The sequence below is a fragment of the Lissotriton helveticus genome, chromosome 4_1, assembly GCF_964261635.1.
Source record: "Lissotriton helveticus chromosome 4_1, aLisHel1.1, whole genome shotgun sequence".
Taxonomy (NCBI): domain Eukaryota; kingdom Metazoa; phylum Chordata; class Amphibia; order Caudata; family Salamandridae; genus Lissotriton; species Lissotriton helveticus.
The window spans coordinates 825,153,880-825,179,494 of record NC_136063.1 but is presented as its reverse complement, the minus strand read 5'-3'; the positions used below and the strand labels follow the sequence as shown (position 1 = coordinate 825,179,494).

The 25,615-nt window shown below is 44.9% G+C and overlaps 1 protein-coding gene across 2 annotated transcripts in view; it reads left to right on the top strand.

Annotated features, from left to right (window-relative positions):
* The window catches only part of DLGAP1 (DLG associated protein 1), a 620,950-nt gene that overhangs the window by 247,797 nt on the left and 347,538 nt on the right, over positions 1 to 25,615 (top strand). Inside the window, exon 5 of one of the 2 annotated variants that reach the window (XM_078687477.1) lies at positions 5,578 to 5,586. The exons of the other annotated variant lie outside the window; for it this stretch is intronic. Within the exon in view, the coding sequence (XP_078543603.1) occupies positions 5,578 to 5,586 (9 nt within the window). The remainder of the gene's footprint in view (positions 1 to 5,577; positions 5,587 to 25,615) is intronic. 2 annotated transcript variants of the gene reach the window in all.

Genomic DNA, 25,615 nt, shown 5'->3' with positions numbered 1-25,615 from the left:
CTCTCCTTTGGTGTGGCCCTGCAGTTTTGATGGTACATATTCACACCAAAGTCATGTATAAATTTCTACAACTTCACACCAAAATCGGAACATACATATTGAGCCCAAAGTCATGTATAAATTTCTACAACTTCACACCAAAATGGGAATCCCCGCTTTCTCCCATGCGAGCTCATTTTGTAATGCGCTGATAGTCACTGAAGAGGGCAGCGTCTGATGCTGCTTGGGAGGCAGAAGCGAACCCCCCGCCCCCTCCCCGCACACACACAGTGTGACATATGTACTTAATGTATGTTACGGTAGCGGATGGCGCGAAGTCACACAGTGATTGGCCTGCACGTGGACCACTGGACCAGCCAATCCTGGTGCTGCATGCAGCGCCAGGATTGGCTAGGGGGGCACCATGACTGCTCGCCCAGTCGCCCTTTAGAACCCCAGGGGGCTGCGACCCGCCCCCTGGTCCTCTCTCTAAGGAGGACTTCAGCAGGGAAACTATCTGCGCATGCTCGGGCTAGTTTCTGCCCAAACATTCACTTACGCAGTACTGCTGCAGCTGAGTGAACTGTCACTCAAGCTGCAGCAGGCCCAGCCGCCCCCCCCCCCCCTGCGCACTCCGGAAAAGTCGGGTGTCTCCCGGATTCCCGGCCGGCGGGTAGCGCGATCATTCTATATTTTTATTTTTATTTCAGTGACGACGCGACGACGCGGTGGGTCCATGGGGCTTAGTGGGGCTACGCCCCTACGCCCCAATGGACGCACCGCGCCTGAGTGCGCTGCCTATAAGAGCGCCTATGCACCTTATCTCATGCTGTTCACATTTTAGAGAGCACAGCCACACGTAAGCCTCAGACCGAGTACTATATGGTGTTTAGAACATTTATACTATGAGAGTATGTGACTTCCAGTAAGATGATGCATGCACGCGAGAGCAAAAAGGCTAAACAGAGCAAGAAACGAGCAGAGGAGGCACAAACCGAGAGCAGCAGGTAAACAGGCAGCAGAGGGTAGCGGCCTGTGGGCAAGCTGGGCAGGAGAACTGTCGCAGGGGGAGCTGGCAAGAGGACCTGCTCAATGGAGTTGTGCTGTGGCCGCCATTAAGTAGGTCCTAGGGGGAGGGCGAGGCACTTTGGCGTGGCAGGAGGGAAACGGTGGGAGGAGGCAAAGGGGGACAAAAAGTAAAATGGGAGCCCCAGGTTAAGTCCTCATGTAGTGGATACTAAGATGGGGTCAAAACAGCTGTAGAAGCCCTTTCATCTCTATATTGTTACACTGCATTTAGGAAAGACTGTCTTAAGTTTTATAAAGGGTGATTAGCATGGTCGGGGGTGTCGGAGACTGTATATGTTTGAAATTATGAGCCATCTTTCACTCTTATCAGACCATTGGCCACAAACTATTATTACTTAACAGGGCATTTGTTTTACTCATTGAAAAAATAAAATGTTTGTTGTATGTAGTTTTAGGATATGAAAAATCACTTTAAGTTTTCTTTAGACATTCTTCTGTGTGATAGTACTCCCGATGATGATGTGACATAATTTCGCCTGCAAATGAATCCCTTTGTATGTTCTTAGGTCTTCTTTCCTGCTTTCTAGGTTGAAAGAAAAGTTGGTTGGGTTTCCAGCACTAGTTGGGTGGCACAACACAGACGAATAAATGAGTGGTTTAGCTGTGATTCTAGAGTCTGGTGTATGGGACATCCCATGGGCGCCGTTCGCATTTGGCCTCTAGGGATGATCATATGACCCGCGGTCTGTGGATAGACCCCACCAATTATTCGGCCAGCTTGCCTCCAATCACAGAATGGCTAGCACTGTGACTATTTCATATCCTGCATATATATATTTATAATATATCATATATTTATATGTATACTATATATATATATATATATATATATATATATATATATATATATATATATATATATATATATATATATATATATATATATATATATATATATATATATATATATATATATATATATATATATATATATATATATATAAGAAAGAAATGACTCAAACAGATATATTCACCAAAGAGCAAAAATATATTTCCACTATAGTGGGATCCTTTGGGTACCAGATTTTTGCCCTGGCTGGCTGTTGTTTTCTTGTGATCCTTCATCTTCAAGTATATATTGGACAAAATGCCGAAAATGAAATTTGCGCTTTGAAATTAATTAAATTGTAATTTCATAAAAAGCTTTTATGACGCTATAATACAGCAAGAGAAATTTCCCATGTATATAATGATGTATTTGGAAACAGTATTAAGGTCATGCAAAAATAATTTATGGCTTGTTGGGTTAGCTAAATTACATTGATTTAGTACAAATCATGTAGTCTATTTGCTATGTCCATCGTTTACTTTCCTGAACACGTGACCTTGGTGGGAAGGGCATATTATTTAAAAACGGCTTTAACCTCATACAGCCTTTATGTGAACAAGGGCGCCTGAGCCCGAAACGCGTCATCTGTTGACTGCTGCTAGGTTGAAATAAAACATCTTGCCTGAGAACAGAAGCGGTTCGTGTCTCTTTCTTCACCGCCGAGGCTTTGGTGGAGGTGGAAGGAGAAACCAGTTTGTGATTTATATATATATATATATATATATTACCTACTGGCGGTCGCCAGTAGGTATATATAGTTAGGATTTTTTCCCTATGGGATTTTTGAAAATTCTATGTCTAATAACTTTGGCGTTTGTGGACGGAATTGGCTGAAATTTTCTGGAAAATGGAACATTTTGTTTCTGAGCAGCCCCTGAAAATTTGGGGGGGGTTCGTCCAGGGGGGGCCGAGAAAAAAGGGGGGTCCCAAAACGTGTTTTTAACATTGAGTTTTCCATAGGGCGGTTAGCCTCACTTTTAGCCCGAACGGCTGAATGGATTTGCACGAAACTTGGCTAAATTGTAGGGACTGGTAGCCCGATGTGCCTTTTGTAGGTCTCAATATATGTGCTGCAGTGGATTTTGAGAAATTAACGTTCAAAAAAAGATATATATCTGTAAGCGCGGACCGGGCAGCGCCCCGGTTCGCGGACCTTAAGCGTACCGGAACTTCGCGTAGCGAAGCTGATTGGCTCTCCGGTGTCTGTCAACATTCTAAACAGTCCGGAGCGGCCGCCATCTTGTCTCTCGGTAGGATCGAGAGACAAGAGGAGGCCAAAACAAAGGGGGAAATAACTATAAGGGGGCATAGTAGATCCTCGCTGACCCCCTAGGTTTAATGTGGAGGTTTTAAAGGGGCCCCGCGGGGCAAAAAAAAATAATTTTTTTTTTTGTTTTTTTTCGTGGTTAGCGCCCGGTCCGCGAACCGGGAAGCGTTCTGGGGAGCGTACTACAATGAAAAATGAATGATAGTCTTTTCAAATGCTGTATGTTAATTGATTGTTGGATTTTTTGATTATTTTTTATTTCCTTTATCTTCCCAGGGAGCGACCCGGTACGCGAACCGTTGAGCGCCTCGGTTCGCGGACCTTAAGCGTTCCAGGAGTCCACCATTTTGTGTTTGGGTCGAATTAAGATACAAGATGGAGGGCAAATAATGTTCGGAATGGGTAGAAGGGGGCACGGTAGAGTTATCTTGACCCCCTAGGTTTTCTGAGGGTGGCTGAGGAGGTTTATATGTGCGAAAAAAAAACATTTTTTAAAAAAAATTTCGCGAGGTTAGCTCCCGGTACGCGTACCGGGTAGCACCCCAGGGAGCGTACTTTGTTGAAAATTAGTGAAAAAAGTTAGAGTAAAATAATAATTGTGAGTGATTAGATGTAGGGTAGCTCTGAGAAGAGCTTTTGGGTTTATGGTACATTTAGGTACTTATAAGTAGGTACCAATGCATATTCTTAAATTCAGAGTGAAAACTCTGTTGCCCTCATCTGAGAAGTGAACTCCATCTCCTCTGTAGATATCTTGCATGTAGTAACGCAAGTTATTGTTGTACAGGGAGCCCATTCCATGGTCTCTCATGTAAGCTGAAACAGATTTGTTTACATGCTTCCTCGACTTCTCAATTTGTGGACAAAATTGGTTTGACCACCTCCATTTCTGTCTTTGGCATATATTTGAATATACCAAGGCAGTCTGAGGATGTTTTGGTCGAATTAAGATACAAGATGGAGGGCAAATAATGTTCGGAATGGGTAGAAGGGGGCACGGTAGAGTTATCTTGACCCCCTAGGTCTTCTGAGGGTGGCTGAGGAGGTTTATATGTGCGAAAAAAAAACATTTTTTAAAAAAAATTTCGCGAGGTTAGCTCCCGGTACGCGTAGGTTATGGACCATATATAGTTAGGAATTAGCATTTACAAAACCTTGAAAATTCACTGAAAAAACCATAGGTTATAGACCATATATAGTTAGGAATTAGCATTTACAAAACCTTGAAAATTCACTGAAAAAACCATAGGTTATAGACAATATATAGTTAGGAATTAGCATTTAAAAAACCTTATTTTACTCACACAAAACCATTGAAATTCCATATATAGTTAGTTGCACTAACTATATATCGCGCACCCGCAATCCACTGCTGATCATGTCACATATTACATCATTCATGACATGGTCAGTGACATCACTGATGACATCACTGATGACATCTCAAATGACATCACTGATGAGATCACTGATGACATCTCAAATGACATCACTGATGACATCACTGATGACATCTCAAATGACATCACTGATGACATCACTGATGACATCTCATTTGACATTACTGATCACATCACTGATGACATCATTCATGTGATAATACGATAAACCTCTTCAGACTCTAATATAACCTTAGATACACTCAGTGTAAACAGACACTCATAGACTGTCACTCATCCATGGAGTTACTCAGACACTTAGTCAGTCATGCAAAGAATCAATCACACCTCCATTTCCTCAACTATACAGTTATACACACCTTACTTATTCAAACATATACTAAAACATATTTACTCACTTATACAATCCTGGATACAAGTTCACAATGATCCATACAGCCACTCACACATTCACTGGCTCTTATGCACAGTTATTTATATATGGTAACTCTCACATGTACTGTGTTTTACATATGTACTTACTTTGACATGTAGCACTGAGATATCCATTCACTCACCAATACACTCATGCACACAGTCAACCGCCCATTCAGCTGTTTCCACATGCACTTTTGAACCCATACATCCAGTCAATCAACTGCTCACACATCTATGCAGAGAGTCATACACCTCCCAGCCACCCACACACACACTCAGTCTCCCATACAAATGCTTGGGCAACCAATCAATAACCCATACAGTTAATCATATAGCTAATGATCAACACATGCAGCAGTTTACAGAACAACAGACATAATGATGCACAAATTAAGACAGTTTAGTCACTAACCCATGCACTCAGTGAGACACATTTAATCAGTCACTCATACAGTCAGCCATGCCCCTACTAAATCCTTCATCAAGACACTTATACATCCATTCATTCTTCAATATGTAAGACATATTTTAACTTTACAGAATTATACAGTCACTGGATGATGTCATCAGTGATCTCATCAGTGATGTCATTTGAGATGTCATCAGTGATGTCATCAGTGATGTCACTGACCATGTCATGAATGATGTAATATGTGACATGATCAGCAGTGGATTGCGGGTGCGCGATATATAGTTAGTGCAACTAACTATATATGGAATTTCAATGGTTTTGTGTGAGTAAAATAAGGTTTTTTAAATGCTAATTCCTAACTATATATTGTCTATAACCTATGGTTTTTTCAGTGAATATATATATATATATATTAAACAGACACCAGCATTGCATGGCAAGTAACGCCCGGACTCCGGATAGGTTTTCCAACGTGAATGTGATTTTGGCTAACGTGTTTCGACCTATGGGGTCTTTCTCGAAGCCAAGTCATATTGGCTTCGAGGAAGACCACGTAGGTTGAAACTTGTCAGCAAAATATAATTACCGCTGGAAAAGCTTTCCGGGTAGGGGAGCGTTACTTACGCTGCGGCACTGGTGTTTGTTTAATATTTATGGAGTCCTGCGTCCCGCTGCCCTACGCCAACCTTACAAGGTGGACGTGGGCGGAAGAACTTCAGTGAAAGGAGTGATAGATATATATATATATATATATATATATATTACCTACTGGCGGTCGCCAGTAGGTATATATAGTTAGGATTTTTTTGAATAGGGATTTCTGAAAATTCTATGTTGAATAACTTTGGTGTTGATGGACGGAATTGGCTGAAATTTTAAGGAAAATGGCACATTTTGTTTCTGAGCGTCCCCTGAAAGTTTGGGGGGGTTTCGTCAAGCGGGGGCCGAGAAAAAAGGGGGGTCCCAAAACATGTTTTTAACATTGAGTTTTCCATAGGGCGGTTGGACTCACTTTTAGCTCGAACCGCTGAATGGATTTCCACAAAACTTGGCAAAATTGTAGGGACTGGTAGCCCGATGTGCCTTTGCTATGTCTCAAGATATATGCTCCTGTGGTTTTTACGAAAATTAACTTTGAAAAATATATATTGGGCTACATTGGGCTATATATATGTTAGAGCCCAAATGTAGCCCAATGTAGCCCAATGTAGCCCAAAGATGGCCACCAGAGACAAAAAAAACAAATGTAGCCCAAATATCAGCCAGATGTAGCCCAACTATAGCCCAGTGACAGAGTGTCCCAGAGTGTTCTAAAGAACAACTAGAGCGCTAACAGTCTTACTTATGACAAAAGTATGGCACACCTGAAGTCATCTTGATTGGAATAAAGTGTTAACACTTAAAACATTTAATTTGCAAAGGAACAAAATGAGGGGGTTCATTTTGCCATAGAAATTATGATTAGTGCTGAAGAAAGAAAAATTAGGGCACATTTTGAGTGACTTCTCAAATCCTCTTATATTTCATTAAAAAAATTCTGATATGCAGTCTCCCAAGATGGCCACCAGAGACAAAAGAGCCCAAATGTAGCCCAAATATCAGCCAGATGTAGCCCAACTATAGCCCAATGACAGAATGTCCCAGAGTGTTCTAAAGAACAACTAGAACGCTAACAGTCTTACTTATGACAAAAGTATGGCACACCTGAAGTCATCTTGATTGGAATAAAGTGGTAACACTTAATACATTTAATTTGAAAAGGAACAAAATGAGGGGTTTCATTTTGCCATGGAAATGTTATATATATTTATATATATATATATATATTACCTACTGGCGGTCGCCAGTAGGTATATATAGTTAGGATTTTTTTGAATAGGGATTTCTGAAAATTCTATGTTGAATAACTTTGGCGGTGATGGACGGAATTGGCTGAAATTTTCAGGAAAATGGCACATTTTGTTTCTGAGCGTCCCCTGAAAGTTTCGGGGGGGGGGGTTCGTCAAGCGGGGGCCGAGAAAAAAGGGGGGTCCCAAAACGTGTTTTTAACATTGAGTTTTCCATAGGGCGGTTGGACTCACTTTTAACTCGAACGGCTGAATGGATTTCCACAAAACTTGGCAAAATTGTAGGGACTGGTAGCCCGATGTGCCTTTGCTATGTCTCAAGATATATGCTCCAGTGGTTTTTACGAAAATTAACTTTGAAAAATATATATTGGGCTACATTGGGCGATATATATGTTAGAGCCCAAATGTAGCCCAATGTAGCCCAATGTAGCCCACTGTAGCCCAAAGATGGCCACCAGAGACAAAAAAAACAAATGTAGCCCAAATATCAGCCAGATGTAGCCCAACTATAGCCCAGTGACAGAATGTCCCAGAGTGTTCTAAAGAACAACTAGAGCGCTAACAGTCTTACTTATGACAAAAGCATGGCACACCTGAAGTCATCTTGATTGGAATAAAGTGTTAACACTTAAAACATTTAATTTGCAAAGGAACAAAATGAGGGGGTTCATTTTGCCATAGAAATTATGATTAGTGCTGAAGAAAGAAAAATTAGGGCACATTTTGAGTGACTTCTCAAATCCTCTTATATTTCATTAAAAAAATTCTGATATGCAGTCTCCCAAGATGGCCACCAGAGACAAAAGAGCCCAAATGTAGCCCAAATATCAGCCAGATGTAGCCCAACTATAGCCCAATGACAGAATGTCCCAGAGTGTTCTAAAGAACAACTAGAACGCTAACAGTCTTACTTATGACAAAAGTATGGCACACCTGAAGTCATCTTGATTGGAATAAAGTGGTAACACTTAATACATTTAATTTGAAAAGGAACAAAATGAGGGGTTTCATTTTGCCATAGAAATGTTATATATATATATATATATATATATATATATATATATATATATATATATATATATATATATATATATATATATATATATATATATATATATATATATATATATATATATATATTACCTACTGGCGGTCGCCAGTAGGTATATATAGTTAGGATTTTTTTGAATAGGGATTTCTGAAAATTCTATGTTGAATAACTTTGACGTTGATGGACGGAATTGGCTGAAATTTTCAGGAAAATGGCACATTTTGTTTCTGAGCGTCCCCTGAAAGTTTGGGGGGGGTTTCGTCAAGCGGGGGCCGAGAAAAAAGGGGGGTCCCAAAACGTGTTTTTAACATTGAGTTTTCCATAGGGCGGTTGGACTCACTTTTAGCTCGAACGGCTGAATGGATTTCTATGAAACTTGGCAAAATTGTAGAGACTGTTTGCCCGATGTGCCTTTGCTAGGTCTCAAGATATGTGCTCCAGTGGATTTTGAGAAATTAACGTTCAAAAAAATATATATATCTGTGACAGCGTCCCGGTTAGCGCCCCGATTCGCGTACCAGACGCGTAACGAAACTTCGCGAGGAGAAGCGGATTGGCTCTCCGGTGACTGTCAACATTCTAAACAGTCCGGAGCGGCCGCCATCTTGTCTCTCGGTAGGATCGAGAGACAAGAGGTGGAAATAAACGAAGGGGGAAATGAATGAAAGGGGGCAAGGTAGACCCCTCCTGACCCCCTAGGATTGATGTGGGGGCTATTAAAGGGCCCCGCGGGGCAAAAAAATAAAATACATTTTTTTTCGATTTTTCGCGGTGGAAGCGCTACCCGGTACGCGAACCGGGTAGCTCACCGGTAGCGTAACGGGAGTCCGCCATCTTGTGTTTCGGACGAATTTAGTCACAAGATGGAGGATAAACAATGTTGGGAATGGGTATAAGGGGGCACGGGAGACATATCCTGACCCCCTAGGTTTTCTGAGGGTGGCTGAGGAGGCCCGTATATGTAAAAAAAAAAAACTTTTTTTTTCAAATTTTCGCACGGTTAGCGCCCGGTCCGCGCACCGGGTAGCGTTCCGGAAAGCGTAACAAGGGGAAAACCAAGGGAAATAGTAAAATAATATTTTAGAGTGCTTTGAGGTAGGGTAGCTCTGAATAGAGCTGTTGTGTTGTGTGGGTGATGTAAGTACCAACATGTAGGTACCAATGAAGAGTCTAAAATTCAATGTACACCGTCTTCTCTGTAGATATTTTGTATGTTCTAATATGGGTTATTTAAATGTAAATGTGTGGAAAAGTACTTCATGCTTTAAAGCAATTGTATTTTTGAACTGATTGTTCTTTCCTCTTAGTCCTCCTCTTTGGTTTTTTTCCCCACATTCTTCTTCAGCATGATAGTTGATAAATTTGTTCCCTCAAAAAATTTATATACATAAAAAAATTATATTAAATACATATAAAATATATGTTTCCTTTAAAAGAAGAATACATTTTACAGCTTTTGATATTTGCTATTAAAAAACCATTGAAATTCACTGAAAAAACCATAGGTTATAGACCATATATAGTTAGGAATTAGCATTTACAAAACCTTATTTTACTCACACAAAACCATTGAAATTCGCATATATAGTTAGTTGCACTAACTATATATCGCGCACCCGCAATCCACTGCTGATCATGTCACATATTACATCATTCATGACATGGTCAGTGACATCACTGATGACATCACTGGTGACATCTCAAATGACATCACTGATGACATCACTGATGACAACATCCAGTGACTGTATGTTTCTGTAAAGTTAAAATATGTCTTACATATTGAAGAATGAGTGGATGTATAAGTGTCTGGATGAAGGATTTAGTAGGTGCATGACTGACTGTATGAGTGAGTGATTAAATGTGTCTCACTGAGTGCATGGGTTAGTGACTAAACTGTCTTAATTTGTGCATCATTATGTCTGTTGTTCTGTAAACTGCTGCATGTGTTGATCAGTAGCTATATGAGTAACTATATGGGTTATTGATTGGTTGCCCAAGTATTTTTATGGGAGACTGAGTGAGTGTGTGGGTGGCTGGGAGGTGTATGACTCTGTGCATAGATGTGTGAGCAGTTGATTCACTAGATGTATGGGTTCAAAAGTGCATGTGGAAACAGCTGTATGGGCGGTTGACTGTGTGCATGAGTGTATTGGTGAGTGAATGGATATCTCAGTGCTACATGTCAAAGTAAGTACATATGTAAAACACAGTACATGTGAGAGTTGACATATATAAATAACTGTGCATAAGAGCCAGTGAATGTGTGAGTGGCTGTATGGATCATTGTGAACTTGTATCAGGGATTGTATAAGAGAGTAAATATGTGTTAGTATATGTTTGAATAAGTAAAGTGTGTATAACTGTATAGTTGAGGAAATGGAGGTGTGATTGATTCTTTGCATGACTGACTAGGTGTGTGAGTAACTCCATGGATGAGTGACAGTCTGTGAGTGTCTGTTTACACTGAGTGTATCTAAGGTTATATTAGAGTCAGAAGAGGTTCATCGTATTATCACATGAATTATGTCAACAGTGATGTGATCAGTAATGTCAAATGAGATGCCATCAGTGATGTGATCAGTAATGTCAAATGAGATGTCATCAGTGATGTCATCAGTGATGTCATTTGAGATGTCATCAGTGATGTCATCAGTGATGTCATTTGAGATGTCATCAGTGATGTCATCAGTGATGTCATTTGAGATGTCATCAGTGATGTCATCAGTGATGTCACTGGCCATGTCATGAATGATGTAATATGTGACATGATCAGCAGTGGATTGCGGGTGCGCGATATATAGTTAGTGCAACTAACTATACATGCGAATTTCAATGGTTTTGTGTGAGTAAAATAAGGTTTTGTAAATGCTAATTCCTAACTATATATGGTCTATAACCTATGGTTTTTTCAGTGAATATATATATATATATATATATATATATATATATATATATATATATATATATATATATATATATATATATATATATATATATATATATATATATATATATATATATATGTTTATATATAATATGCCAGGCAGCACCACTCACTAAACCGTCTTTGTTTGCCGACTCTCCCCTCACTGCAGGGTACATTTATGTGGGTTTGTGTGTTTTAATTGGATCTTTGTGCTCTGACTGCTGGTGCAGTTTATCATAGAGCCGCAGTACTGGAAAGTTTGAGCTAAATCGCATTTGCCCTTGAAAGCAAGGAGCTGCCTGAAAGGGATGATTCTTACTCACTGATCAAAGCTATTGGATTTGGACTGCTAAGAAGAAAAACAAACTAATAAATAGTGTGGAGCTCTCTCAAGTATGACAGGTATTGGGTTGTTTTGCAACAAGACAAGCCCTTTATCTTTTCTCAAAACACGGGATTAGTGCAGCTGGTGGCCTGAAGAAATGCCTAAATGTCGGGTTTTCAACACGTTTCGTGATAGGAATATTCTTTGAAGAAGAGACGATTTTTTTCCACAATTTACTAATAACTAGGTCAACCCCTTACTTGAAACCCCCATCTCAATTTACATTTTTCAATTTTGTTTTAAAAGGTGTATTTATTCATGTCTTTAATTTAAAGGTGTCTGCTAAGATGATCATTTGTCTTTGGAGATGGGAAGTTAATATAAAAGAGCACTTGGCAATACACAGATGTGTGAACATAACACTGCAAGTGTGAAAGCCGTCAGAATGGCTCAACATCTAAACAGTATGGGGATGGGCTCATAAGATGCTGCCTAACATATGGGGCCCCTCCAGTTGTGGCCAGGTTGGATCCATCTCTCTGAGTTAGGCATGGATTCATAGATTTAGATGAGAAGAACATGCGCCATGTCCTTACCAAAGGGGTTATGAATAGTGTTTGGAAGAGTAAAAGGCCTACATGGGGCCTTGCAGGCCATGGAAACCAGCGAAAAGAGGTGGCACAACTTACAAGCGAGCCCACTGCACCTCCTAGGTCAGCCGCAAGCCCAGATGGAAGAGGCAGAACCTGGGAAAACACTGCCTTATAATAGATCACAACAACTCAGCCGTGGGGCGAACCCAGAAATGATGGAGGGAGGCAATGGTTGCCTGAGGAGGAGGTGGGCAGGCGAGCCACATACACAAACACACATACTCACACTGCCTCACACCCATCCATTCACAAGTGTGCACATACCCTCACCATTCAGAATCACTTACACACGCACACACCCACTCACTGCATGCATGCACAAATACACATGCATTCATACATAAACACATGCACCCAACATTTAAAAAAACGTACTGGCCTGCGGTGGTGACATCAGGTGGCAGGTAGGACGCCTCAGTGGTTTCCGAGAACTGGGGAAGGGACTGCTGCTTCCTCTCGTTGTCATGGGGCAGCCAATGAGAGAAGGACCTTTCTTTGCTCATCACGGAGTGGGATGGGGTCAGTTAGACTTTCTGATCCCTGCCCACTCAGTGACAAAGCGTCACTGATGGACACTGATGAACAATCGGCCCTCGGCACTTGCGTTGTAAAAGTTGCGTCGTAAGGGAACTGCGGTGTAAAATCCGCGTTGTAAAGGATGTTCCCACCTGGCACGCCTAATTGACTCAAGGTGAATCAAACATGGCAGCTGTAAAATTGTGACTGATGAAGCATGGCCAACGGAAATGAGGTATACACGGTGTACTTTATTGACTGTGGCACGGCTTCCGGAAGTAGATGAATAGCTGGCATGCCTGATTGACTGAAGGTAATGAAACATGGCATATAAGATTCGGATTTTTGAAGCACGGCCACTGGAAGTTAAGGATCACCTGGTGTGCCTGACAGACTAAGGCACAGCTACTGGAAGTTGACATAGCAAGACAAGCACAATATGTATGTAGCACAGCATGTTTAATCAGGCTAAGGCTCTAATACATGTGTACATTATTACCACTGAGACAATCACAATGAGGTGTGAAATCGATGAATCAGGTTGTCATCAATCTTCCTGAAGCAGCAATTATGGACAGGCAGGTCTGGTCTAGAAATTCCCTCAACTTCAACAACGGAAACTACAGTCCCATCCTCACCCCTACTATCCATCAAATGGCAGTGCTTAACAACAAAGTCTTCATGGAATTTCTAAAGGGGACCCTTCCTTCAAGCTCGTCAATTCAATGTCTGGGTCGCCACCTTCCAGCCACAGAATACTCTGGCAATACACTTCCACTGTCTGGGAAGCTGCCCTCACCCACATGTTGTGACATGCTAAATCAGAGGTTTCCAAAGGGACCCATCTGAGCTCTTCTAATTAATATTGTTAGTTAAATGTTAAGCGTGAACACCATAACATTTCTCAGATAATAGGACCCAGATGGTTTCTCTTGACTCGTTTAAATCTCGGACTATGACTGTAGACAAGGGAGTCCCTCATGGCTCCTCCTTTAGGAGATCAACTACGGGTGGGAAGAGCATTTTCAGGACTACAGCTCTGATCTGAAATAGCTTACCCTTGTGGAGAAGTGTGGCTCACCGGTTAGAGGAGGCAGTCCCTGATGCAGAGGTCAGACCCGGGACCAGGGTTCAATCTCCGACACGGCAGGGTCTTGAGCTCAAAATGTCCACGGACTCGATAATTCTCGCCTTGGTGCCTACTCGAATCGTGGGTTCACACTCTGCAACTCTGGGCAATAGCTTGCTTAATCTCCACTACGGCCCCACCGCGATGGGATGCCTGGTCTTCACCTTGGGGATGCCCAGTAGGGGTAATCTCACAGGGAAAGGCTAGGACGGGTTCCCAAAGCAAGCGCCTTGAGACCTTACGGTGAAAAGGTGCTATATAAGAACGTATGATTTACGATTTATAACTCAAAGCTGCTCCTTCGCTATTCACTTTTGGAAAAGCCTTGAAAACCTGGCTCTTCTCCCAGGATTAGGAGCGGGGTCTGTCCCAGATGTCATCAGTGTGTCTACAAGGACCACATCCTCGGACAATCACCATCCGCCTGGGACGACTCCTGGTGGCCCACTGCACTGGGCTCCGCGCCAACACCCTCGGACCACGCACGCAACCTGGGATTCATCCTGGACTCCTCCCTCACGATGACCAAGCAAGTCAATGCCGTCACGTCATCTTGCTTCAACACCCTGCGCATGCTCCGAAAAATCTTCTGATGGATCCCCACTGAAACCAGAAAAACCGTCATCCAGGCCCTCGTCGTCAGCCGACTGGACTACGGAAACGCCCTATACGCAGGAACCACAGCCAAACTCCAGACACAACTTCAACGCATACAGAACGCCTCCGCACGACTCATCCTCGACATCCCCCGCCACAGCCACATATCCGCTCACCTGAGAAACCTGCACTGGCTCCCCGTCTGAAAGAGGATCACGTTCAGGCTCCTCACCCACACACACAAAGCGCTACACAACAAGGGCCCCTAATACCTCAACAACCGCCTATCGTTCTACATCCCCACCCACCAGCTCCGCTCCGCCAGCATCGCCCTTGCCACTGTCCCACGAATTCGCAGAACCACCACCGGAGGAAGATCCTTCTCCTACCTGGTAGCCAAAACCTGGAACTCCCTCCCCGCGCACCTACGACTGACCCAGGACCATCTCACCTTCAGAAAACACCTCAAGACCTGGCTCTTCGAGCAGTAGCAACACCCCCCCCCCCCTCCCCTCAGTGCCTTGAGATCCTCACGGGTGAGTAGCGCGCTCTATAAATGTAATGATTGTTTGATTGATTGACTATGCAGTCGTACCTCTCTTTACAGCATCAAGATGTCTCCTTGGGCAGAAGTTTGCATTTTACAAATCTCTTGTTCATTCATTCATTCCTTGAGCCCTACTCTTTTTAACATGTATGTGGCGCCCCTTTCCCAAATAGTCAAATCTTGTGGCTTTGAAATAATCTCTAATGCCGATGACACTCAATTACTCGTTTTCTTCAGTCACAATCTAGAAAATGACAAAAGTAGGTTTACTGAATGCATGAGGAAAGTTGTCACTTGGATCACCTCAAACTCTTTGCAGCTTAATAGAGACAAGACTAAGGTGTTGCTGTTTAGCAGGGCCCATACCTGTTGGTCGTATGACTGTTGACCTTCTGAGCTAGGCTCTGCCCTTCGTCCCAGTAGGGCTCTTCAAAATATCAGCATCCTGGTTGATGAGAATTTCTTTTTGAGAGAACAGATTATGTCAATATGTGGTGCTTGTTTTGGTATTATATGCATGGTCAAACACATTTCAAGTGGCTCCCATTAGGATCCAGGAGAACTCTTATTCAAGTGCTTATAGTGAACCGCGTTGACTATGGGAATGCCTTGTTAGTAGCTGCAAATGAGTCACTTCTTTCTAAACTGCAAGTTGTTCAAAATTCTGCCTCATGTTTGGTCTGCAAGCCCCCCTTCTGGCTCTCCTTCGGAGCCCACACTGAAATCTCTTCACTGGCTCCCAGTGAGAAAATGGACCCTGTTCAAGCTTCTCTGTCTTGTTCATACATGTTTGGCTAGCAAGGGTCCACTTTATCTGCGAGAGAAACTTTTTTCTTACTTACCTAGTAGGAATCTTAGCTCTTAGGATCAATTGTTGCTACACCCTCCCCACCCCCAACCCCAACCCCCGCATCTATACCACGAGATACGACGGAAGGGAATAAACTTCCTTTTCACATCTGTTCCTGCTCAGATTTTAACAGCTTCAAAAAGCTTTGAAAGACCTGGCTATTTTGAATGTCTCGCTTGCCTAGAACTATGTAGAGGGCTGTGGTACTCATTCGAGACTGAGCCGCTCAAGCTATTCTAAATTCTTCTAACCTAACATAAGACATTTGCTCCAGCATTTGCAGAATATTGCTTTCGGTGCTTGCATTGTTCACCCTTTTTATTCTCTCATGCTGCTATGATAATGAGGTTACTGTTTCCTATGATCGCAGCCTAAAGCTTTTGAAATTTCGCTATATATGCATCCTGCCATTACTTTAAATTTCCGGTCCTATAGTTGATTAGTTATTGTAGTGGAAGCCACCACTAGAGGTAGCCTAGCAGTGGACAGACTGTTCACCTAATCAAGTGCCTATCAAGGTACCTAATATAGTCCTAGCTCACATACAAATAATATTGTTTCCTTCTACAGTTTTGAGTCCTCAGATTGCATGCTCTCTCTGAAAGTCTACTCTCGGTGCTTAGTTTGTAAAATATTAAGTGCCGAGGCCCAAGGCACTTTATAGGAGTCCTCTGCTGCTGCTGCCTAATTACAGTACCAGCTTTACCTTTGTGCTAGATACCTCAGTTTGAAAGAAACGCTGCACAAATAAATTCGGCAGAGGAATAGACGCACAGTGCCACCATGTGGTGTAATCCCATGATAGGTGCTGGTGTCTGGAAATAAGTGCTGGTGCTAAACACTGGAAAACACTGGCACAAATTAAACACTGCCTACTCTGCATTCTCAAAGTCCTGCATGAAAAATTAACCTTAACTTTAATCTTCCTATAGTTCCCGCTCACTTTCCTTCAAATTTCCCTCTCCTTGGTTTTCCATCCTCCCCATACCTCTGCTATCTCCACACATCATACTCTCTCACATTTGCCTTATTCTTTATTATGTATTTCTGCAAATCACCCTTTCATTATAAATTTTAGAACAAATCACAATCTCCCTTTCTTTGAAAATCATATCTGCAACTTAACAATATCTAAACTCCTCCATCTCATCTATTACCCCGCCAACCATCTGCATGAACTCACATACCTTCCCCCTAAAATGATGACACCTCACTCCTATTCATTTATTTCACTACAGAGAAGCTGGAGTAAATGCATGGAAAGGTTGTCTTAAACATACAAGCCTAATCCCAATAACCAACAATAAACAGTTAACCATTAGCCTTGGGTTCATGAGCAGCATACTGCCTGGCATAAAGCACTACAATGGCATCTAAAGCACTATGTACATGCAATTACAATAAAATTCAACGAGTTAGCAATTTTTCACTGAAATAAAGAGTAATAGATAGGTCCCAATTTCAAATTCAAAGGCAAGATCTAGTCTCAGCCTTCCATCCCCCTGATGGTTGGTAAATACATTCGGTGATAGTAACACTGGTATTTACAACCAGATACTAGAAGTGCTATATGGATGGTTCAATAACAAGATGTAACCGGGCGCTGAAACATCTCTGGACCACGTAATGGTAATTTCCCTAAATATGGGAAAAGTCAAAGAACGGCTATAGACACGTCTCACATAAATGAAGTGTCCACATCAACAGCATGTGACTCCTGTGTTTCAGTGCGCAATCTGCATGGATTGTGGAAGTGATGTTAAACGCCAGGGTTCTAGAAATCCTTCTGCAACGTATCACGTGGCAATGGGAGCAAGAGTGAGCAAAGGGGTATCTGCCCCTGGTGACCCAAAAACACTTAATTGGGACATGTTCACTCCAACTCTATTCCATGCTAGATCCCACATGTAGAAGGGGACCTGTTGAAACAAGCATTATTAAAAGTTTGAGTTTTTGGCGTTGCAAATAATAATGCAACACCAATAGCTGTAATTTTCAGTAATGCGAGACCTAAGTATGCCACTATGGCACAAAATGCACACACAGATGACAGAACAATGGGAGTACGTATTTGCTAAACAAAAGATATGTGATTACGATGTAAGCTATAGAGACAACACATTAAACAAGCACATTCTCACTTCAGCCACATTCAGGACGCCTGAAGATTTGGGGGCCCCCTAGCACAACAGGGACCTTTGTTAGGCCCATACGCTGAAGGTCAAGACTCAAATAGTTTATTGAACACGCTTTTCTGAGCCCAACCACTAGACGGCGATATAACACTCAGAATAGGTTTATCACGGAGCACTATTTTTATATCCATTCAACGATATTGGCAACCTCCCTTCCCTTACACCTACATCACAGGTGCCTATCTGAGCAGACCAAATAACTAACTGCCTGGACCCAACGTCTTTTTTCCGGTGGTCTGATTTAAGCGCTAGAAGCTAGTAGAAAACCGCAAGGCGCACAAGCTGTTGAGTTTGTTGGGAAAGAGACGAGTCCCCTGGAAAATAATGGAAATGGACCATGCGATGACCACAGGAGTTGGGAGATGTGCAAATAAACAGTAAGTGATCACCAACAGACTTCTAAGAGCAGGGACAACACCTGCCCCTTTTAGAGACTTTAGTTTGTTAGTTTTAAAAAGTGCGCCTTGAAGCTGATGATAGCAACGCTCAGTGCTCTATTAAAATAAGCATTAACCTCGGTGCTTTGAAAAAGCAACATTCAAAACATGCAAGCTCCCAACGAAACGTTGCTAAGTAATCCCCAGCCCGTCAAAGTGTGGCATACAAAGGGCAGGTGTCAGATGTGTGTCTGTAAAGCGCTCCAATACCCTCGTGTCGAGGATGCGCTATATAATCAGATGAAAAGTACCCACCCAGTAAAAAAATTACACATACAAACTCGGCGGCTAAATAAATGAATACATAAATAATAAATAAAACAAAGATTTGGGTGAGGATGCGACGTACCGGCTAGAGCGGTTGAACTCCGGAAACGGGTTTGAGTCTCGGCAGGGACGCTCAACTCAACAACCCGTGATTCTGTGCAAATCTCCCCGTGCCTAATAAAAAATAATTGTGTGTCTGTAAAGCGCTCCGATACCCTCCGGTCAAGTATGTGCCATATAATCAGATGAAAAGTACCCACCCAGTAGAAAAATTGCACATACCACGTCTGCGGCTAAATAAATGAATACATAAATAATAAATAAAACAAAATTTGGGTGAGGATGCGACCTAACGGCTAGAGCGGTTGAGCTCTGGAAACGGTTTCGAGTCTTGGCAGGGACGCTCAACTCAACATCCCGTGATTCTGGGCAAATCTCCCTGTGCCTAATACAAAATTACTGTGTGTCTGTAAAGCGCTCTGATACACTTGGGTCGAGTATGCGCTATATAAAACAACAAGACACGCGGCCGAAATTGGGAAAAAAAACGTGAACGTGCGGCCGCCGGTTACCTGTTTTACTTAGAAGGTGGCTGTAGAGAAGTGACTGCAGAAGTAAAGCAAGCAAGTAATAGGAAGTTATGGTCAGGGGAGAGCATCGCAAGGCGTGAGCTGATCTGCCAGGATGGGCAGAAAGCAACAGGAAGTGCCAACACACAAAAAAACAGCACGTCCTAGCTTGGTGTCAAACATAGTGAAAAACCAGTGGTACAAGCGCACCTCAGAGGAGTGGGGGGAGGGAGCGCGGCAGCGAGGCAAACGCGCGCTGCTGCGCGTGCTGGCAACTGGTAGGAATGAGCGGAGCAAAGGCAGGACATGCGCCCGCCTTTGCCCAATTGCGTGCATTATTTTTATTAAAAAAACACGCAAAACCCAATGGCAGCCAGCGAAAGCCTGAACACACGCACGAAGGTGTGAGCAGCTTTCAGAACCCCATACAAAAGGGCTCTCACTGAGCGAGCGGTGCTGTGCACTGCAATGCAGGCGCGAGCCCTAAAAAGGAGACTGGTCCTTGCCAACAATGCTGCAGCTGAGCTGAATCATGTCACTGGATCATGATAGGGTCACAAGACTGTCTGACAATAATTAGGTCCAAGCATTGCTGTGACAATGAAGAGTGGAAACACACAGGTACAGTTCAAGACTGCCATATTTCAATGGACCTAGTGTTCTTTCTGTGTTAGAATTAACAACAGCTCATCAGGGTAGCCCACTCCATCAAGGAAACAATAACATAGAAAATGTGTGTTTAGCAAATAGGGTCTCCTCCCTTCCAGTGATGTAATTATACCCCAAATCCTTTCAGAAGCTCGCCCTAGGGCAGGGATTCCCTATGGTGAAAGCTAAACAGCAGTGATTGTTTTGGAAATTATGGTGGCAAAATTCAATCCTTAGGTATATGTCAGTTTCTTAATGGAATCGTCCTGCGTTCTCATGGATGTTATGGGCCCATGGATTCTCTAATCCTATTATGTCATGGGATCTCAAGCCACTAGATCACTAGGGCACATTTTTATTTGCTTGGAGGCCGAGGACGACTCAACTTCAGAACATCAATTTTTTTTCTCCTGTCCAAAAACGTTAGCCATTGGATCATAAAGGGATGTCTTCAAAATCATCTCCCAAACAGAGATACAGGAAGAGGAGTAGCTCGTGGGCCATCGAGTTAGGCATTCTAAGGTGGACACTACCACCTCCTTCACCCTGGACATCATGTAGAAACCACCAGGCTTAGATTTAAGATTCCTAAACATGTCATCAGGCAAGGCCGGCACAGGTAACAGCAGTGGGGAGGTGGGGCGGGAGCGGGCAGATGACGGGATAGGGAAAGTAAAATAAAAAAAATAATAAAACCACTTAACTTGCGCTCGCCACATCACTGAGTTGGCGATGTGGCGAGTGCAAAGTAAGTGGTTTTATTTATTTTTTTACTTTACTTACCCTATCCCATTGTCTGTCTACTCCCCCCCCTACCGCCCGCCCCCGCTACCCCACTGCTGTTAGCTGTGCGGGCCGCGCCTGCTACATTAGTACATTAGCCACTAACATAGCCTGTCACACGCTTGAACTGATCTTCAACTGTGACTTCAGGGGAGATGTCCTGTAAATCAGTCCACAGTTTTGGGTGGACCACTATCTGATTACCAGCTAACTAATGGACATGTTTACTACACCAAAGACCAAAAATAACGTACCGCCCCCAGTACATAAGTACAGAACCCTCAAAACATATCTTCAGAAATAGAAAGATGTAGTGCATCTATCAGGCATGAAAAGGAAAACCAGATCTAAACATAGAGCACATAGCAGGTTGTTTAATGAAGAGCTGGCAGATTGTAGAAGACAAGGAAGAGCCATAGTGACCCAATGTTGAAAAACGCAGCTATACAAAGATAAATTGCTCTGTAATCCATACCATGAGCTGTCAGAAAACAGTGCTGCATCAAAAAGGCCTATGACAACACAGACTACCTGAAGCCAGCAAAAAGCCTAGGCAAACTTGTCAAAATCTACAAAGAATAGAAATGGCAGGTAACATGAAGAATTTGGTTCTTACCACAAAGACTTGTTGATAACCTTCTTGCACTATTTGCCAATTGAATAGAAAACATTAAGCAAGGGAAAATCCGCTGACAACAGCTACCTTTAAGGCAATGTCACCATCTGATTTGGAGCCAGCCTTCAAAAAGTTCAACAACCCACTAAAACACAAATCCATATAAACCAGTAAACAACATCAAGTCCTCATTGGATCCCATACTGCTGTGTTCAGCCGGCTGCATTAAACATGAACTATAAACTATTGTCAAGGAACTGTAGACATAAATCTGCCACTGCACCAACTCATAGTCCAGGCCAGCGTTCTCCAAAGTCGGTCCCGAGGCCTGGATCCATGCCAGATTTTTTAGATTACTACATCTAAATGCAGACATGCTAATAATATGGCATGGATCCAGCCCTCCAGGACCGACTTTGGAAAATCTCGGTCCATGCCATCCAAAAGGGAGTTATTTAATCCTCTACAAAAAGCAGTGCAGATGTCCAAAAACTTACAGGTGATACTTCTTTAGAGAGGAGTACATGGCACAGTGCTTAAGTGCTATGTTGTAAATAAGGCTACGTAGCAGGTAAGAGAGGGCACATCAGGAGAGAGCCTTTGAGTGTACCACTGTGCTGGGGAGGCAGGGGTGAGCAACATTCGGCCCCATGGGGTAAATCCACTGATCGAAAGTGGTCTGCTCCAATAACGGGGGAACCTGGAACAGGAAGGCAATTAGCAGCCATTCCTAGTGCCTGTGGAGACACTCTGGAACGGAGGAGGCTTCCTCCAAGTGCCTTGGGAGACTCTGGAATGGGTGAGGTTTTTTCCTAGTCCCTGGGGAGACAGTCCTGGATGGATGAGGCCTCCTCCTAGTGCCTGTGGAGACACTCGTGGAAGGACGAGGCTCCCTCCTCGTGCCTGTGGAGACACTCTGGAAAGGATGATGCTTGCTCCTAGTCCCTGGGGAGACAGTCCTGGATGGATGAGGCTTTCTCCTAGTGCCTGGGGAGACAGTCCTGGATGGATGAGGCTTCCTCCTAGTGCCTGGGGAGACAGTCCTGGATGGATGAGGCTTCCTCCTAGTGCCTGGGGAGACAGTCCTGGATGGATGAGGCTCCCTCCTAGTGCCTGTGGAGACACTCTGGAAAGGATGATGCTTGCTCCTAGTCCCTGGGGAGACAGTCCTGGATGGATGAGGCTTTCTCCTAGTGCCTGGGGAGACAGTCCTGGATGGATGAGGCGTCCTCCTAGTGCCTGGGGAGACAGTCCTGGATGGATGAGGCGTCCTCCTAGTGCCTGGGGAGACAGTCCTGGATGGATGAGGCTCCCTCCTAGTGCCTGTGGAGACAGTTCTGGATGGATGAGGCTCCCTCCTAGTGCCGGGGGAGACACTCGTGGTTGGATGAAGCTTCCTCCTAGTGCCTGTGGAGACAGTCCTGGATGGATGAGTCTCCCTCCTAGTGCCTGGGGAGACAGTCCTGGATGGATGAGGCGTCCTCCTAGTGCCTGGGGAGACAGTCCTGGATGGATGAGGCTCCCTCCTAGTGCCTGGGGAGACAGTCCTGGATGGATGAGGCTTCCTCCTAGTGCCTGGGGAGACAGTCCTGGATGGATGAGGCTTCCTCCTAGTGCCTGGGGAGACAGTCCTGGATGGACGAGGCTTCCTCCTAGTGCCTGGGGAGACACTCTGGATGGATGAGGCTTTGTCCTAGTGCCTGGGGAGACACTCTGGGTGGATGAGGCTTTGTCCTAGTGCATGTGGAGACAGTCCTGGATGGATGTGGCTCCCTCCTAGTGCCTGGGGAGACAGTCCTGGATGGATAAGGCTCCCTCCTAGTGCCTGGGGAGACAGTCCTGGATGGATGAGGCTCCCTCCTAGTGCCTGGGGAGACAGTCCTGGATGGATGAGGTGTCCTCCTAGTGCCTGAGGAGACAGTCCTGGATGGATGTGGCTCCCTCCTAGTGCCTGGGGAGACAGTCCTGGATGGATGTGGCTCCCTCCTAGTGCCTGGGGAGACAGTCCTGGATGGATAAGGCTCCCTCCTAGTGCCTGGGGAGACAGTCCTGGATGGATGAGGCTCCCTCCTAGTGCCTGGGGAGACACTCTTGGATGGATGAGGCTCCCTCCTAGCGCCTGTGGAGACACTCTGGAAGGGATGAGGCTCCCTCCTAGTGCCTGGGGAGACAGTCCTGGATGGATGAGGCTTCCTCCTAGTGCCTGGGGAGACAGTCCTGGATGGATGAGGCTCCCTCCTAGTGCCTGGGGAGACACTCTTGGATGGATGAGGCTTCCTCCTAGTGCCTGTGGAGACACTCTGGAAGGGATGAGGCTTCCTCCTAGTGCCTGGGGAGACACTCTTGGATGGATGAGGCTTCCTCCTAGTGCCTGTGGAGACACTCTGGAAGGGATGAGGCTTTCTCCTAGTGCCTGTGGGGACACTCTGGAAGGGATGAGGCTCCCTCCTAGTGCCTGGGGAGACAGTCCTGGATGGATGAGGCTTCCTCCTAGTGCCTGGGGAGACAGTCCTGGATGGATGAGGCTCCCTCCTAGTGCCTGGGGAGACACTCTTGGATGGATGAGGCTTCCTCCTAGTGCATGTGGAGACAGTCCTGGATGGATGAGGCTCCCTCCTAGTGCCTGGGGAGACACTCTTGGATGGATGAGGCTTCCTCCTAGTGCCTGTGGAGACACTCTGGAAGGGATGAGGCTTTCTCCTAGTGCCTGTGGGGACACTCTGGAAGGGATGAGGCTTTCTCCGAGTACCTGTGGAGACAGTCCTGATGGATGAGGCTCCCTCCTAGTGCCAGAGGAGACAGTCCTGGATGGATGAGGCTCCCTCCTAGTGCCTGGGGAGACAGTCCTGGATGGATGAGGCTTCCTCCTAGTGCCTGGGGAGACAGTCCTGGATGGATGAGGCTTCCTCCTAGTGCCGGGGGAGACACTCTGGATGGATGAGGCGTCCTCCTAGTGCCTGGGGAGACAGTCCTGGATGGATGAGGCTCCCTCCTAGTGCCTGGAGAGACACTCTGGATGGATGAGGCTTCCTCCTAGTGCCTGGGGAGACAGTCCTGGATGGATGAGGCTTCCTCCTAGTGCCTGGGGAGACAGTCCTGGATGGATGAGGCTTCCTCCTAGTGCCTGGTGAGACAGTCCTGGATGGATGATGCTTGCTCCTAGTGCCTGGGGAGACAGTCCTGGATGGATGAGGCTTCCTCCTAGTGCCTGGGGAGACAGTCCTGATGGATGAGGCTCCCTCCTAGTGCCTGGGGAGACAGTCCTGGATGGATAAGGCTTCCTCCTAGTGCCTGGGGAGACAGTCCTGGATGGATGAGGCTTCCTCCTAGTGCCTGGGGAGACAGTCCTGGATGGATGAGGCTTCCTCCTAGTGCCTGGGGAGACACTCTGGATGGATGAGGCTTTGTCCTAGTGCATGTGGAGACAGTCCTGGATGGATGAGGCTCCCTCCTAGTGCCTGGGGAGACAGTCCTGGATGGATGAGGCTTCCTCCTAGTGCCTGGGGAGACAGTCCTGGATGGATGAGGCTTCCTCCTAGTGCCTGGGGAGACAGTCCTGGATGGATGAGGCGTCCTCCTAGTACCTGGGGAGACAGTCCTGGATGGATGTGGCTCCCTCCTAGTGCCTGGGGAGACAGTTCTGAATGGATGAGGCTCCCTCCTAGTGCCTGGGGAGACAGTCCTGGATGGATGAGGCTTCCTCCTAGTCCCTGGGGAGACACTCTGGATGGATGAGGCTTTGTCCAAGTGCATGTGGAGACAGTCCTGGATGGATGACGCTCCCTCCTAGTGCCTGGGGAGACAGTCCTGGATGGATGTGTCTCCCTCCTAGTGCCTGGGGAGACACTCTGGATGGATGAGGCTTTGTCCAAGTGCATGTGGAGACAGTCCTGGATGGATGACGCTCCCTCCTAGTGCCTGGGGAGACAGTCCTGGATGGATGAGGCTTCCTCCTAGTGCCTGGGGAGACAGTCCTGGATGGATGAGGCGTCCTCCTAGTGCCTGGGGAGACAGTCCTGGATGGATGAGGCTTCCTCCTAGTGCCTGGGGAGACAGTCCTGGATGGATGAGGCTCCCTCCTAGTGCCTGGGGAGACACTCTTGGATGGATTAGGCTTCCTCCTAGTGCATGTGGAGACAGTCCTGGATGGATGAGGCTCCCTCCTAGTGCCTGGGGAGACACTCTTGGATGGATGAGGCTTCCTCCTAGTGCATGTGGAGACAGTCCTGGATGGATGAGGCTCCCTCCTAGTGCCTGGGG